The 18,210-nt window shown below is 31.9% G+C and overlaps 1 protein-coding gene and 1 long non-coding RNA gene across 2 annotated transcripts; one reads left to right on the top strand and one right to left on the bottom strand.

The window, feature by feature from the left end:
* Positions 1-10,278: 10,278 nt before the first annotated feature.
* Positions 10,279-17,392, bottom strand: LOC115722239 (uncharacterized). Its single transcript, XR_004012799.2, has 3 exons — positions 17,131-17,392; positions 11,067-11,152; positions 10,279-10,985 (listed from the first exon to the last, which is right to left on the bottom strand). It is a non-coding gene; the product is annotated as an uncharacterized LOC115722239 (long non-coding RNA).
* On the top strand, positions 12,151-16,865 carry LOC115722238 (tobamovirus multiplication protein 3). The gene is made up of 11 exons (XM_030651394.2): positions 12,151-12,714; positions 12,930-13,020; positions 13,119-13,171; positions 13,242-13,334; positions 13,430-13,501; positions 15,338-15,410; positions 15,496-15,541; positions 15,713-15,776; positions 15,872-15,925; positions 16,095-16,172; positions 16,382-16,865. The coding sequence occupies exons 1-11, from the start codon at positions 12,508-12,510 to the stop codon at positions 16,472-16,474; spliced, it is 924 nt and encodes a 307-aa protein (XP_030507254.1). The 5' UTR covers positions 12,151-12,507; the 3' UTR covers positions 16,475-16,865.
* Positions 17,393-18,210: the final 818 nt, after the last annotated feature.

Here is an 18,210-nt window from a genome sequence, read left to right as displayed (position 1 = left end):
ATCTAAAAACATATCTTTATTGATTCAAATAAAAGAACTTAAATAGCTAAAGGGTAATGATTTTTTAAAAATACAAGACTTAAGGTTCTCTAGTTTTCTCTCTTGGGTAAGATTGAGAATAGAGTGACTATTACTTATTGGGGACGACCAAGCTTTCAAAAAAACTTGCCTTGCGAATTGATGGGATGGTTAGAGATTTTTGGTGGGGTCATGAGCAAGGAAATCGAGGTATCTGCCTTAAAGCCTGGGATCAGTTATGCCTTCCGAAATCTCATGGTGGCCTAGGGTTTAGGAAAACCGTAGAGATGAACCAAGCCCTTTTGGCCAAATGGGGCTGGGATCTCCTCAATGAGAATCGGTCCCTTTGTTGTCAGGTGCTAAGTGCAAAATATATGAGGGGTAGAAAGTTCTTTGATTGTACAGGTAGGAGTTCTGACTCCTGGTTCTGGAGAAATGTTGTGCGTACAAAAGAAATCTTGAAAAAGGGGGCTTGTAAACTAATTGCGGATGGGAGAGATACTAGCATTTGGAACGACCCTTGGATCAACCATGGGTGTACTTTATTCCCGAAACCCAATCATAATCCCCGAGGAGAGCCTGAATTTGTGGCTGAACTACTTTTACCCGATGGGAACTGGGACACCAGAAAGCTCAATGATCTCTTTGACAGCGAAACTGTTGGTAGTATCTTAAAGGGTGGAAAACCAAATTGTCAGGGTAAGGATAGATGGGTTTGGACAAGAGACCCTAAGGGAGTGTTTTCAACTAAGTCTGCCTACCTCATCCAAGCCTTGGGGAGAGCTCCTTTAGGGAATGTAGCTCCGGCTATGTGGAACAAACTGTGGAACTCTAAAATTCTGGAACGTCATAAAGTCCTTTGGTGGAGCATCCTTTCTAATGCTCTCCCCCTGAGGGCCCTACTTGCTAAGAGAATGAATATTGATGAGACTTCCTGCCCCATTTGTGGGGTCGGGGATGAGACTATGGAACACCTATTTCTCTACTGCAACTTTGCATCCCACCTATGGCGGGTCTCCCCGTGGGGTGTTATGCCGGTTTTAGACTCTGGAGCCCGTATGTGGGATTGGGTTAGCTTTCTCTGGAACCTTAAAACTAGAGGGGTGGACACTGATGATTTGTTTCTTTATGCTTCCATAGTGGTTGACACGATCTGGAGGGCTCGTAATGACAAAGTCCATAATAACACTATGGGAAGCTTGATTCATTATATTGACTCTATCTCTGGTTGTTACGCAGACTATAGCTCCTGTTTGGCCATGCCGCCTCAGGATGTTGTTTCTTCTATTTGGTCCCCCCCACCAGAGGATTGGGTCAAAATCAATTGCGACGTCCGTGTCGGAGGTGATTCTATGTGTGTGGTGGCAATTGCGAGGGATCATAAGGAGTCTATCTTGTGGGTGGCTTCTAAGATGCTTCAGTTTGCTGATTCTCTTATTGGGGAAGCGGCGGCCTGTTTATTAGCTATGGAGACGGCGGCCTCAAGGCAACATCCTTTTGTTATGGTGGAGAGCGATTCGGAAAGTGTGATCAAGAACCTAAAAGGTGGTGAATCTTTGTGGGGGATTGAGAACTATACAAGACAATGTACTCTTCTCTCTACTTTGATGGTTTGCTGTAATTTTTCTTTTATTTCTAGAAAGTGTAATTTTGTAGCCCATAATGTGGCTAATTGGGCATTCGCCAACAATATTAACGGTATGGTAGAGATATCTACTATTCCGACTGCTATCCTTTGTAATGACCACGAGGTCTAACTCTTTTAATTTATTTATAAACGCTTTTAATTCAAAAAAAAAATACTTATTGGGGACCACTACCTATATATATATACATATAACCTCATAGATATATTATTAATTATAAATATTTCTATTTAGTCCCTCAATAAATTAGAAATATTTTTTAAGGTATTTGCACATTTAGTCTATGACACTTTAATACCCAACAATTTACTAATACTAAAATGATCACTTTATTTTAATCAAACTTCAAATATTAATTTACCAAACTATAGACGGTTGTTTTCACAACAACATTATACTATGTTGCTTTATATTTATATTATAATATTTACACGTTGTTTTCATTAGATGAAATTCTATAAAAAAAAAATTGTTTAAAAATATTTGTAAAAATGTAAAATAAATAATTATGCCCAACCTTATGTGGTCAAGCCCTCCAAAAATGTAAAAATATGGCTTCTTTTTTTTCCCAAAAAAGTTATTTTTTGATAAAAATTCAAGAAAAAGTAAAAAAAAAAAATATAGGAAAATCAAATAAGGGTAACATGAAAGGTGCAAGTTACCTTATACTGTTTTTGCCCTTTTTTTAAATTTTTTTTCCAAAATTTTCTCATAAAATAACTTTTTTGAGAAAAAGTCATATTTTTACAAACTTATACCTTATGTTATTAGTGTTTATGAATAGGTGACACGTGGCTGATAACTCTATGAAAATAGAGTTATTTATATCTTTTTGGGCATTAAATTAGCCTTGTTCTCAAGAATTTTTAGTTTATTTTTGTGACTTTTATTTAGTTTTTTTTAGTTTTGCATAAATATTAATTTTAGTATTTTTTTAATTAATTTTTTTTTTAATATTTTATCAATTTAATTTAGTTTCTCACTTTATATATAATAAATCTCTATATTGTGTTTTTTATTTTGTAGAAAGTGTAAATGCATATTTTGAGCTTGTCACATTAGTTCAAATGAAGAGTATTAATGTTCATGGATGGACTCACTAATGACCACCAATATTTGATGTAAAGTGAAATGGACTCAAAGCCCAAATATTTTACACTTGAGTGGCTATATTTATTGGGCTTTTATTTCACTAGTTGAAAGTCAAAAGAAAGAAAGATTGGGCAAAAAAAAAGAGAAAAGAAAGAGAAAAGAAAAGGGAATTTTACAAAAATACTGTTTTTGGACCAAAACTTTACAAATATACTGGGACACGGCAAAAACAACATTTTTACTGCCCCAGCCCAATTTCTTTACTTTTGTACTGCCCAAGCCCAACAGCATAACATTTATACTGTGAACAGTAAAACACACAGGAAAACTACCTGCTTCGTGTGTGGGGAGTCGCCGGAGACGGACATCACCAAGAAAAAACCATTAAATCCGGCAAGAATAAACAAAAGCAGTAAAATCGACGTCAATAAATAATCATGGCAAAACAACGGTAAAACAACACTAAAACAATCAAACAAAACAAAAGAAAAAAATGATTAAAAAAAACAAACAATCTGCTGCACAACCTCAACACCAGATGCAAAATCAACTATATTTGCAAGTCTATTCCTAGAAAATTATAAAAAAAAAAACTACTAAAACAACACTGAAACAACACAAAAACAAATGAAGCAAATATAACTACTTAGAAAAATATAAAAGAAACACACACCTCAAAACTCTCTTGTGAGTGAGCTCGTCAAATATATTTATAGGAGAACCAAAAGAAAAAAACCACAAAAATAGCCAAAGAGAACGAAGAAGAAATGTATTTATAGCCTCCATCTTCCACACTCACAGACATAACCATCACAACAACACGAGAACACCCAGAAAATACCTATTAATTCCAGCGAGATGGAGCAAGGGCAGTGAAATCGGCATCAAATATTTAAATCATGAAAAACAACAGTAAAACAATACTAAAACAATACTAAAACAAAAAAAAAACAATAAAAAAAATGATCAAAAATTAACTATGTTGTGCACATCCTCAATACTAAATGCACTATATTTGCAAGAAAAGTTCTAGAAAATTAGAACAAAAAAAAACCACACTAACTCTTATATTTTTTTTAAAAAAAAACATAACTAAGAACTTAAAAAAATTAAAAAAAAAAAAAAAGAAGAAAAGAAAAGAAGATGAAGAAGAAGAAGCTGAACATGAAAAAAATAAAAATCATGAAAAACAACAGTAGAACAATACTAAAACAACGGTAAAGATGAAGAAAAAAAAACTTGAAGAAGAAGATGAATATTAGAACATGGGGGTGAGATTTATTTGAAAAGCTAGAAGATAAAGATGATGAAGAAGATGAATAGTGAGAAATGGGAGTGAGATTTTTAAATCTATTTAAATAAAAAAAAAAGAATGAGACATGAGGTGTGATTTTTAAATTTATTTAAATAAAAGAAAAAGTAAAACATGTCACTTTTATGACACATCCCATCAACCTTTTCATCAAAATAATAATTATTAAATTATCTCAAAAAATAATAATTATTAAATATTAAAAATAATAAATAATAACTTTTATATCCATTATAATAAAAAATTAAATAAATAATTGAGCCCATGTCCCAATCAATCTAAAAAAAAACAAAACAATAACATAAAATTGTTGGCAGCCGAAAAAAAAAAAAAAAAAAACAGTACAAAAGTTATTTTGGGAGTGTAACAGTATAAAAGAAAGAAAATGGGAAAACACAGTAAACTGTGTAAATTTCCCAAAGAAAATCAAGTGAGGGCTTGTTTTGGAAAAAAATAGAAATGAAAAAAGAAAAAGAAAAAAGACATCATATATATGATGAATTGAAAAGGAGCAGTATGCGTGAACATATATACAAGGAGACGACAGTAAAGAAAATGAAGAAAAAGAATAAAAAAAAGAAAAAAAGGAAAGAGAGAGAGTTTTATTTAGGGTTTTAATTTACTATTTTTATTTTGGAGATTGGCAAAGATCAAGAGGAAGAAGAAGAGGATTTTGGCAAAGAAAGCTTGGAGTATTGTGACAACTCGAATATGAGTTTTTCTTTTCATCTTTCTCTTATTTGGAATTTTGTAATTTTTGCACAATTAAGTATGAGCTAATTTTCTTTTTGCTAGAATTATTTTGTTGGCTAAAAATTGTGATTTAATATTTTTTTGCTATGTTTAGTGAATTGATTTTGTTCATTCAAGAGTGTTTATTGTGTAGTAGCTTACTTTTGCTTGATCATCATTAGTAAGTTGCAAGCTAATCTTGATTTTGGAAAGAATAGGGTTAGTGGAATTGCTTGAATGATGCATGAATATCACCTTGGAAAAGTGTGATTTGTAATAGCATAGGAATATGTTATTTATCTTATATGACTTGAAGAAATTGTGCTTAAATTGGTATTCTTAAAATTAATTGGGCATAGGAATATGTTAATTAATTAGAGAATCAAACCATGAATACTTTGGAAAAAGGATTATGACATATCAAATTCCTAGTTGACATCATCAATTTGCAACAATACTCATTTGCACCATTATATCAACTTTGCATTTTTTAGGTCAATTTAATAATTCTAGCTTGTTTTATTCATAGTTTGTGTTTGTTAATTTTTTTTTTACATATTCTCATCACTTTATTTTATTTTATTTTTTTGTTGAAACCAATTTGTGAGTAATTAGTTTTATAAATCAATTTCGAATTTTCAATCCCTGTGGAGACGATACTCGATTTATCACTTTATTACTTGTTACGATTGCGTATACTTGCGTACACAATTTTCACAACAAGTTTTTGGCGCCGTTGCCGGGGATTGATTTAGTGAAATTTTGTTTGTAGAACTTAATTACTATCAATTTGGTTTTTTTAAGTTTTTTATTTGTTTCGTTTTTTTTTCCTTGTTCTATTTTACGCTTTGTTTGTTTGTCTCGGTTCCTTTTTCAAGGTACTTGGGATCTCTCATCGACAAGTCCTTATGAATTTCGTTCAACATGACTTGGAGTCTTTGTATGAAGTATGGTGGAGATACAAGACACTTCTAATGAGGTTTCCATATCATGGGTTGTCCAAAGAGTGTCAACTAGAAATCTTCCTATATGGGTTAAATCCAAGCACAAGAGAATGGGTAGAAAGAGGAGATGGTACCACTAATTTTTACCAATTATCAATTGATGAAGCTTATTGGATGCTGGAAGACATGGCGGAGTACAATGAGTGGTGTTGTAATTGTCCAAACAATGTCCATGTTTGGGAGGACAACTACAATAATTTGGAGCCAAATTTTGACACTTATACTTAAGAACCAAATGATGAAACTTTGAAAGATTTACAAGAGCTCAACATAGAAGAAGATCCTCATCAAATGACTTAACAAAGCTCATTTGAGGTATTGATGATGGAATTCATGGCAAAAAATGATGCCTTAATTCAAAGCCAAGCTTCATCCTTGAGGAAATTGGAAAACCCATTTGAGCTTTTGGTCAATGAGTTGCGTGATAAACCCCATGAAACTTTGGGTATTGATATGGAATAATCAAGGGAGGAAGAAGAAAGTGAAAATATCATTTTGAGTAGTGGTGATGAGTTGGAGATGCTTGGGGAAAGTTTTGAGAAATTACAAGAGCTCACTTTAATCCAAAGTAGCGAAGAAAAGGACGAAGAAGCAAGCATTTCAAGTTTATCAACATTTGTTGCAGCTCATAATACTGTAGCATTATCACAGCAAAACTGCCCAGTTTTTGAAAAAATTCAGCAAAAATATTTTTGCATTTCTCAAGTCAAAGAACCCATGGTAATGGAATACTATGTTTATGAAGATCCTTTTTGGCCATTACCTCCTCCTCCACCATTGGCATGGTACCTTGACATCCATCATGAGCATTTATCGAATTCAAGTCAAGTTGAGCATTTGGGCTATTCAATTCCATATCTCGCCAAGCTTGAGGGCATCCACGACAAAGACCCATTTGTGAGGGCATATGCCACTCTCTATGGGCGAAAGCCGCTCTTTGATGAGTTATTCTCAAAAAGTCAAGCCGACGACTTTAAATCAAGCACTTCTTGGGAGGCAACCCAAGCTCTCTAAACTTTGTCTTTATTTTGTTTTAAATTCAATAAACATGCAATGTTAAATGGCTTTGACAATTGCATTGTAGTTTTTTTTTTCTCTCTTTCTTTTCTTTTTCCCTCTTTTAGGTGCGAGCATAAAGTCAAATGGAATTGGGCGCACTTACGGAGGTTGACACTAGCGAGTTTGCACATCATTGAAAGGGGAGTTCTTCTTTAACTCTTCTTTATTAATTTTAAACTTGCTCACGCATATTTGAGAATTTTGTGCATACAATGTTTTGGGAAACTAAATATTTTTTTTTCTTTTCTTTTATTTTGCTTATTTTAAAAAAAAATTTGAGGCATATGTGCTTTGGTTTGGTGATTTTTCACATTCTAATACATGATTGATAGTGTGCATAGCTTGTTGAAAAATGTGAATATTGTTTGAGCTTGTGACTAGTTCTTGTGTTAGTTTCATTTTGATTGAGATATGTCCAATTTTGAGCACAAATGCCTTGATCATTTAATTGTGTGTGATTTGGTGAAAGTTTGTGTAAATATAAGATTTTGTGATCTCACAAGTCTTAGAATTTGTTTGATTCTCTCTTGAGGCGAAATCCTAGACTACACTAAACCAAGGACATGATTTAGGCCATTTTTTAACCGTTTGAGCTTTTCTAGCCAACCATGGTATTATTTTATCCCTAGTCACCCTCTTTGAGCATAATTGATCCCTTTAGTTTTTTTTACCACATGTAAACCTAGCCAAATATAAAATTTTCCACCATATACCCTTTGAGCACCTTATTATTCTAAGATTTTGTTTGTTGTGTCATGAAGGGGATGGGAGGGGTGCAATTTTGGTAGAGTAGTAATTGGGTGAGTGTTTTCATTGTGGTACGTTATTATTCTCACTATTGGGGACAATATTGAATTTTAAGTTGGGGGAGAGTTACCATATTTTGTGTATATTGCCATTATTATATTTGTATTGTTAGTTATTCCAAAAAAAAAAATGTTTAAAATTAAGTTTGGGGTTGAAAAAAAAAAAAAAAGAGTGTTCAAACTTAAGTTTGGGGGCTTGAAAAAAAAAGTGTGTTTAAAATTAAGTTTGGGGTGTGCCACCCCTTGCAAAAAAAAAAAAAAAAAAAAAAGAAAAGAGCAGGATTTTTTTAGAAGCTTGAAGTCTCAGGTGTTATAGCATTGCTTCAGCATTTTGGAGCAGAGACGCAGAAAAAAAATGCTATGCTAAGGCATTGCTATAATCCTCGGAGCATGTTATTTTAAAAAAATGTGTGGTAATAAATAATGGCAATATTAATACTCAACCTTTTTTTTGTGGGATATTCTTTGAGGAAGTAAGTGTGAGGTCTCATTTTGGTCTTAGAAAAATTAAGGTGCTTTTAGGTGATTTGAGCCAAAAATGACTTCTCTTAACCACCTTCACCTAAGCCTTACATTACAAGCTTAAAAAAGTCATTCTGATCTTTGGTTTTGTGTTTGTCTACATTAGTGAAGAGAGATATGAAAAACAAACCTATGAGACTTAGTCATTTTAGAGATTTTGTGCTTAATTCATATTTGCATAAATTGATTTAACTTGCAAGCAATATTTTGAGAAAAGACATTTCACACACACTTGGAGTAATGAAAATTAGAATGAAACTTGTTCTTGAATTTTTCACAATCCTTGGACAATCTTTTTATTTTTCTCTAAGTTATGTTCACTAATCAATCTTTAAGGAAAATTCGAAGATCACCAACTTTAGTGTCATATTGCCTATTGTTTTGCTTTAATTTTAGTTTATTTTTCTTTTTGCTTGAGGACAAGCAAAGTTTTAAGTTTGGGGTGTGATAACTCTATGAAAATAGAGTTATTTATATCTTTTTGGGCATTAAATTAGCCTTGTTCTCAAGAATTTTTAGTTTATTTTTGTGACTTTTATTTAGTTTTTTTAGTTTTGCATAAATATTAATTTTAGTATTTTTTTAATTAATTTTTTTTTTAATATTTTATCAATTTAATTTAGTTTCTCACTTTATATATAATAAATCTCTATATTGTGTTTTTTATTTTGTAGAAAGTGTAAATGCATATTTTGAGCTTGTCACATTAGTTCAAATGAAGAGTATTAATGTTCATGGATGGACTCACTAATGACCACCAATATTTAATGTAAAGTGAAATGGACTCAAAGCCCAAATATTTTACACTTGAGTGGCTATATTTATTGGGCTTTTACCTCACTAGTTGAAAGTCAAAAGGAAGAAAGATTGGGCCAAAAAAAAAAGAAAGAGAAAAGAAAATCAAGTGAGGGCTTGTTTTGGAAAAAAAATAGAAATGAAAAAAGAAAAAGAAAAAAGACATCATATATATGATGAATTGAAAAGGAGCAGTATGCGTGAACATATATACAAGGAGACGACAGTAAAGAAAATGAAGAAAAAGAATAAAAAAAAGAAAAAAAGGAAAGAGAGAGAGTTTTATTTAGGGTTTTAATTTACCATTTTTATTTTGGAGATTGGCAAAGATCAAGAGGAAGAAGAAGAGGATTTTGGCAAAGAAAGCTTGGAGTATTGTGACAACTCGAATATGAGTTTTCCTTTTCATCTTTCTCTTATTTGGAATTTTGTAATTTTTGCACAATTAAGTATGAGCTAATTTTCTTTTTGCTAGAATTATTTTGTTGGCTAAAAAATGTGATTTAATATTTTTTTGCTATGTTTAGTGAATTGATTTTGTTCATTCAAAAGTGTTTATTGTGTAGTAGCTTACTTTTGCTTGATCATCATTAGTAAGTTGCAAGCTAATCTTGATTTTGGAAAAAATAGGGTTAGTGGAATAGCTTGAATGATGCATGAATATCACCTTGGAAAAGTGTGATTTGTAATAACATAAGAATATGTTATTTATCTTATATGACTTGAAGAAATTGTGCTTAAATTGGTATTCTTAAAATTAATTGGGCATAGGAATATGTTAATTAATTAGAGAATCAAACCATGAATACTTTGGAAAAAGGATTATGACATATCAAATTCCTAGTTGACATCATCAATTTGCAACAATACTCATTTGCACCATTATATCAACTTTGCATTTTTTAGGTCAATTTAATAATTCTAGCTTGTTTTATTCATAGTTTGTGTTTGTTAATTTTTTTTTTACATATTCTCATCACTTTATTTTATTTTATTTTTTTGTTGAAACCAATTTGTGAGTAATTAGTTTTATAAATCAATTTCGAATTTTCAATCCCTGTGGAGACGATACTCGATTTATCACTTTATTACTTGTTACGATTGTGTATACTTGCGTACACAATTTTCACAACTTTCTCATAAAATAACTTTTTTGAGAAAAAGTCATATTTTTACAAACTTATACCTTATGTTATTAGTGTTTATGAATAGGTGACACGTGGCCTATTACATAGGCCCAATAAATATCGGGCCCATCGTCTGGCCTAACTAGACTAACAAGGCGGGGTAAGTTGAAAAATGCCTCTTTTATTCATCAATTAATCAAATTTACTTCTAATTTTATATTTATTTGAAACATACCTCTTTTTATATGTATTGCACCCAAAATACCTTTACATAAGAGAATCACATGAAGAGTATCTTGAAGTGACAGGGGCAAAATTGGTACAATATTTAAAAAAAGAGATAAAAATGATAGATTTTAAAAAAGAAGGTAAAAATAAAAAAGGACAATATAAAAAGGGTATAGAATGTAATTTCCTCCTAACAAGGCGGTCCTCCTCGCTTGTCAAACCAAGTTCAGATTCATGATACTCTTCGAATTCGTGATACCTCTCAGACACGACAATTGTATCACAAGAAATTACTCAAGACTTATCAAAAATGTCGAAACTATATCATTACGCCCTAAAGGGTCGTCTGGGACGGGGTCGTCTGGGATGGGGTCGTCTGGGACGAAAGTTGAAAGGGTATTCGAGATAATCTACTATCTTGAAAGTGGCTTACGTATCACGCTTCTAACATCATCCCAAAAAATATGGCGACATGTCTCCTTTACTAGATCTTAGAAAGGCACACTACAAAAAGAAAATCACATTTTTGAGGAATACACCACTATTTTGAGATTATCTTTTCCAATAACAATGCACGACTCCTCCTATTACCGTCAACAACTCATGCACCATACGACAGATTGCTTTTAGGAAATGGGCCTCACCTGCCAATACCAGGCCCAATAGCTCAAATATAATATTAAACAATGTATTTTACCTTAACAGTGGAATTTATAGAATAATACCTTAGTACGGTCCAAATCCATTCGACCCATTAAGCATAGTTGCCTATAAATATAGCACTATGTCCTCCATGCAAATGGTTCACAACCTGAAAAAATCATACTAGAGCTGTAAAAATTCTATTGCTAAAAGCTTATAAAATTGTCTTGTAAACTAAAACTCATTAATGTTTGGACCACGTCACATAAAATTGTGTATTATTTTCCTTTCATTTTCATTTTTTTTAACTTAATCTTTCTTTATATTCAATTTTCAAAAAATTCGGTAAACACCTTAAAACCCATATAAATGAAATTCTCTTTTATAAAAGAGTACTTTACAAAAAATTGGGAAATTCAAATTAGGGGCAACAATTACGGAGTCCTAAAGTACAAACCGGTCCCTACTAAGAATAGGAGTCTCTACATTTTAGTCTTTGAAGTGTTACTCATTCCAACATTTATTCAATAGTTATAGATATAAACCAAAGTGTTGGTCCAAAAAATAGAAGAATAATATGACAACATCAATTGGGTCCTATTCCACTCTGGCCAACATGTGTTATATAATAAGTTAAGTACCATTTGGAATTAAGAAATAGAGATATAGTAAATTTAAAATATAATAAAAAATTATATTTTATATAATTTTTATGTACATTATTGAGCATTTAAAAGATGACAAATACTTTTAGAGTCTATTTAGTCTTTAAATGAAGTTATTGTAAGATTATAAATTTTTTATTTAGTCAAAATTGATACACAACAACACAAACCATCACTATTCCCATGTCCACTCCAACAACCTATAATAATCTGAAGAAACCTATCAATTTTTAGTGTTGTTTTTTTGGGGGTGTTCAGACCAGAAACTATCTGTTTTTAAACTTGATTAATATTATATTATTTTTTTTAAAAAAAATCAACTTGATTAATAATTTCAAAGTTAAATTCTATTATTACAAATTTGTATATTATGGGAAAGTGAACAAAAAAAATTATTTGAACAACGGACAATTTTGATTTTATATTTGGATCGAGGTGTTTTGTATTAGGAACATTTATAAATTTTAATTATGAAAACTAATTAGTCTAAATTAAGAAAAAATATCATTATCCACGTGGAGATATAGAAACGGTTGAAGAAGGACGCGTGGGCCAAAGCCCATACACAAACCAAAAGCCCACCCAAGCCCGCACGCTCACACGTGTGTCCTTTATAATCTTTTTTTCTCTCTCTCTCTCAAACCTTCTCTTTCTCCTTTCTCCCTCTTATCTGCTTTTCCTCTTATTTTGCCGGCAGTTCTTTTATTTTAATTTTAATTTTAATTTTTAAAAATTAAACAAATATTAATAACATCTGAGATTGGGAGTGTCTGTCTCTGTTCTTCTTCTTCAATAACAACAAGAACAATAAGAATTTGAATCTGCGCCTTTGCTGGAACATCGATTTCTTCTTGATCGGATGAGACCGAGTAGCGTCGGAGATATGACGTCATCTTCGTCGTCTTCTTCTTCTTCGTCGTCGTCTTCTCCGTTGGCGGTCGTGGTGGCTTATAAGTTGACGGAGGCTTCCAATTGGTGGAACGATGTAAATGAATCTCCACTCTGGCAGGACCGCATCTTTCATCTCCTCACCGCTCTTTACGCCGCCGTAGCCACCGTTGCTCTGGTATTGATGTTTGCCTGATCTTGATTTTATTTTGATTTCTTTGCTTTGCGTTTTCTTGTTACCTTAGGGTTTTGGTTTGGTATCTCTTTCTCTCTCTCTCTCTCTTTCTGATATTTGACCGAGGATCTTTGTTTTTTAGCTTTCTTTTGCTTGCGAAAGCAGGAAATACGTCGCCGTAATTTCTGAAATTGATTCGTTTTTTTTTTCTTTTTTAGATTCAATTGGTTCGTATACAATTGAGAGTGCCGGAATATGGTTGGACGACGCAGAAGGTGTTCCACTTTCTCAATTTTGTGGTGAATGGGGGTTTGTATCTTCTGAATTTGCTAATTGATTCTTTGGTTTCTAATTTATGTTTTATGTTATTGTTAGTGGCTTATGCATGGTTATTCTTTGTTGATCAGTTCGAGCTTTTGTATTTGGCTTCCGCCGCGATGTGCAGAAGTTGCAACCGGAGGTTGGTTTATCAATTTTTCTTTTTCTTTTGGTTTTTAATGTCGAAGCTGATTTTTTCTGTTCTCTTGTAGATTGCCCAACATATCTTGCTTGATATGCCAAGTCTTGTTTTCTTTACAACTTATGCGCTTCTAGTTCTCTTCTGGGCAGAAATTTACTATCAAGTTAGTTCAATCTTTTGCAATCCTACATTTCATTGTAATCTTATATGTTTGGGAATATCAACCATATTCAGGAATTCTCATTTCTATTTTAATAGGCACGCGCTGTATCAACTGATGGATTGAGGCCAAGCTTCCTATCTATCAATGCGGTTATTTACGTAATTCAGGTGATGTTTCTGCTCCGTGATTATAAAATTTTAGTGTTGCTGCCGAGATTGAGGTTTAAGGGTTGGATGTGTTCATCATGGAGCCTAGATTACTTTTGCTATTCTCCCATACTTTATCTGTACTCTATTGATTAATAGAATTATAAGTTGTGTGGCTGCCACGTTGAGCAAAATTAACAGATAATTATTAGTTTTTTTAGATAAGCTTAGTATGTAATATTGGAGTTAGTCTAACTCTGGGTACCTGAATATACCTTTTCTTTTATTGATACACCTTACTTGTAAAAGCATCACCAAAGGAGCTCTTTAATTTTTTATAATAATAGCTATAGGTTTTTCTTTTTCTACAAAAATGAGTCAAATTAATATTAAAAAATAATAAGGGGTAGTTTGGCTAGGATTTTATTTGGCTCTCTTCATGTAACATGCGGACTTTTGATAACTACCTGTCATGTGTTGTTTTGACTTGTATAGGCCCTATAGGGATTTATGTTTTTTGCGCTTGCTTCTTGTTAACTAGGTACTACCATAAACCTAGCAATTAAAATTCGATCTTTAATAGTAAGTTTGGAGCTCAATTTGGGAAATGAGCTTGTATTTTACATATGTTGGATATTAAATTCTTCTTTTTTTTCTATTGCATTTTTCGTGAAACTGTTAAATTTTTAATTGATTATTTTGTTGACAAGTAAAAGATTGGAAAATTGTTAGATTTATTGTAGCTAGTTAAAGTTTCCGGAAGCTTTCTAAATTATAAGGAAGTGCTGTCATTTAAATTCCACAATAAAGATATTAGTGAATAAAATAAATTATTGAGTGGAACTTGTGCTAGTTAAATCTTTATGGATTATTATCTGGTCGAGATTAAACGTTAAACCTGAGATCATTCCCACTCACCAAGCATTTAATTATGACATCGTTTTGTGAAACTTTGTTAATAAGTCCCGCTGCTAAAGTTAGACAGGTGTGTATTCCATCTTGTGACCTACCTGTTGAGGAATGAGTTTGCTTTCCACAGATGTAAACACTTGGAATTTCTAGTTCAGAGTTATGATTGATCCAGTGGAATAATAAATTTGGCCACTTGAGGCTACTTTAAGTGAAGTGATTTGGTGGGTGAGTGGAGTAGTGTTTGGTTGAAGTTCCTGTTAAAGTGTGTACTATTGAAATTGAAAATAAGAGGTAGAATTAATTTGAAGGTGTCAACTGGTTTATTTGGTAACCTGAGTATCCTACCTATGATCAAATGTTGGCGGTGTTATGGTTTGCGTATTAAGGAGATGATATAAGTGATAAAAGAAGAAAATATGTAAACAGTCAATGGCTTGCTGCAACTCCTTTGTGGCTTTGATTGTGGTATATTATGGACTAGTTCTAGCTTATTAGTGGGGCCCATGTTCTCTTGTTTTGTCTACACTGTAAAACAAAATTTCATAATACTAAGTTTCTGTAATAGTATTACTTGAACTTCTTAGCTACTCTGTTAAGATGTCTATTTTCATTTTCCTAAGATCATTTAAGAATGGTTTATTGTGTGACTTATGTGTTGTTTGATTGTCTGCTTTACTTGAGCTGTTCCGATCGTGTTGTTTACATTTTCATCTTTACATGTTTCTCAATTTCAAGTATGATACACTATTGTTCATAATGAGGGTATGATGGTGGACAGTACACAATTAGATTCTCTATACTTATTTACTACCTTTGGCATAGTTTACAAACAGCTGTTATTTTTATTTTATTTTGTGGGGATTCTTTTGTATCATTATTTCTTGATTTTGAGGACAACATAGATATCTTAACTGATATTTTTTGTTATGGTTCAATTGCGTTCAGATTGCACTGTGGTTAGTATCATGGTGGAAGCCAATTCGACTTGTCGTCATCCTATCAAAGATATTCTTTGCAGGTATTTTTTTTTTTTTACTAAAAACTTTATTTCAAATACAGTAACTTATCTTTGTAATTTATACTTTGAACTTGTAATTTGGCAGGTGTTTCGCTGTTCGCAGCTCTAGGGTTTCTTCTATACGGTGGAAGGTAATTCATATGCTTTTAAATGTCCTAGCAAGATGAGGACATGCAAAGCCAACAACTTCTGTATATTTAGGAACTACAAGAACTAATAAGCTTTTTTCAAACAAATAAATATTCTTTTACCGAAGTCCCTCTATCAATCTTAATTACCTTTTTTTTACTTTCTTATGGCAGACTTTTCTTGATGTTGCAACGATTTCCTGTAGAATCAAAGGGGCGACGAAAGAAGCTGCAGGAGGTGACTACTTTTTGATATATATTTTTTGAAAGAAGCACTAAGATTTCAATTTTCTGTTTGAAATTCTTTATTTATTGTGTGCTTTGGCTTGACAGGTTGGCTACGTGACAACCATATGCTTTTCATGTTTCCTTATCAGATGCATAATGGTGAGGCATAGTTTACTTTATTGAGCTTTGCATGTTAGTCTTTGATGATAAAGAGGATAATTTTTTATTATTATTATTTTTTAATTTTTTAAATGTAAATGGTTTGAGCCTCTGCATCAATTCTTATGCGTGCGTATTCATTTCTCATTTCAATTCTTGTTATTTTTAGGTTTGCTTTAACGTCTTTGATAAAGCTGCTGATCTTGATGTTTTGGATCATCCAATTCTAAATTTGATATATTACGTGGTAAGGTTTCTCATTTATGTTTTTTTTTTTTTCGGTAGCATGTTTATTCGAGCCTAAATTGTTATAATAATAATAACTAAGGGTTACTTCATAAGGTCATAGATGATTAATCTTTTTTGTTGTTTGGTTCCTAATCGATAATGGTAATCATGTTCATATCATTATATAACGAATTTATATATTTTCTCCTGATCTTTTTCTATACACAGTTAGTGGAGATATTGCCCTCCTCTTTAGTTCTGTTCATTTTGAGGAAGTTACCACCAAAACGCGGGATCACACAATATCATCCAATTCGCTAGAACGAAATCACAACCTAATCTGCTGCAGCAAAACAAAGCGAAATGGCGGGGAGGTACAAAAGTGTTAATGTTTTTCAAGATGCTTATCTACCTCGAGCGAACTCTTAGAAAGGAGGGAAAAAGTTGACCTCTTTGTGTTTTAAGGAACTCTTGGATTAAGTTTGTTCTTTTTAGTAATGATATAGATCCTGTTAAAAAGAATGATCTTTCTTAGTATTGTGAAATGTGATCTTGACTGCTGTTTGTTATTATCTTTTGCTTTTGATTTGTTTTGGCTCATTTATGGGTTCACTTTCTGTTACTAATTAATTACTACTCCATGAACAGAAAAACAGCAGGAAAGAAAGTAAATTGAAAAAGAAAAAAAAAAGGTTTGGTTTTTGTGTATGAATTCTTATTCTGTTTAGACACTTTGGTAAATCTTCCATTTTATCAAAGGTTTCCTTTTTTATTTTTTAGTTTATTGATTTATTCTAGTGTGCAAGCATTTACAGATTCAACAGAAATTGGTATAAATGTAAACAAAAGCACAATTATTTACAACTTGATTATGTTGTATAAGGAAAAATTGATTTATTTGTTAGCTACAGTGTAATTTCCACAACAAAATAAATAATTAAATAGTAATAAACGAAGAACACAGATGTTTCACATACCTGGATAATGGATTATTATGCAAAATTTTGGGGAACACATAACTGAGATGACTGCCTTTGCTTTCAGTATTTTTTTGTGATATGAACTCATCTCAGAATCTGAGATTTTGTAAAGGGGAAAAACAAAAGAAGAAGAAGAAAAGGTTTTGAGAAGAAGGTAGATGCAAAAAATGAATGAAGATTGAGAAAATGAGAATATGGAGTGGTGGTGGTGAAGGTGGTAATGGCTGATTTTGCATTATGTTCATTATGGAATGGTAGGTTTGGGTTATGGTTTTGACAATTTGTTTTGACTAGTAGGTTTATTAGAAGTAAACTTGATATTCAAGCAAATAAAAAGTAACTTTATTCTTGATTTTATCATATTTGGGATGATTAAGGTGATCTTTTGTAGTATCAGTTAAAAAACATAATTATCGTAGAAAAAAATAGAGATCACATGGTTATTACCAATGATGCAGAATTTGCTCCAGTCAATGTGAAAAAGAGATGTAATCTTAGTTGTTAATATGCGTTTTCAAAGGAAAAATTCCATAATAAATTTAATTTTTATTTGTGAAATAATTTTAATAGTAATGATTCACATCTTAAATTTACACACTCCATTTATATGATTAATTATAGGGATATTTTCAAAAATATGGAAAAAATAAACCATTTTATGATAAATATGGCAAGAAAATTAAATGCCACAAAATATGGCATTAACTAACCAACCAAACTACAAATATGGTTTTTTTTTAAAAAAAAAACCATAAAATACCTTAAAAACAGAATCTGATTTTAAATCAAGCAAATTTATTATTTTTAACCATATATAAACAAAATTCTCTCTCTACACCGATTCTCTCTCTCCTGCGATTCTGTCTCTCTCCTGTGATTCTCTCTCACCTGCGATTCTCTTCTCCATCTTCTCTGATTCACTTTCTCTCTTCTCCATGGGGCAATTCTTCCTCTGATTCAACATCAACCAGTTTCTCAAATATATTGTGAAAAAAACACATATAATTTGAAAACGAAATAAAAACAAAAAGAAACCGATTTCTTAATACATTATGATTTTTAACTAACAGTTTTCAA

The sequence above is a fragment of the Cannabis sativa genome, chromosome 9 (genome assembly GCF_029168945.1).
Source record: "Cannabis sativa cultivar Pink pepper isolate KNU-18-1 chromosome 9, ASM2916894v1, whole genome shotgun sequence".
Classification (NCBI taxonomy): Eukaryota; Viridiplantae; Streptophyta; class Magnoliopsida; order Rosales; family Cannabaceae; genus Cannabis; species Cannabis sativa.
The sequence above is the reverse complement of the archived record's forward strand: the minus strand, read 5'-3'. Positions and strand labels throughout refer to the sequence as shown.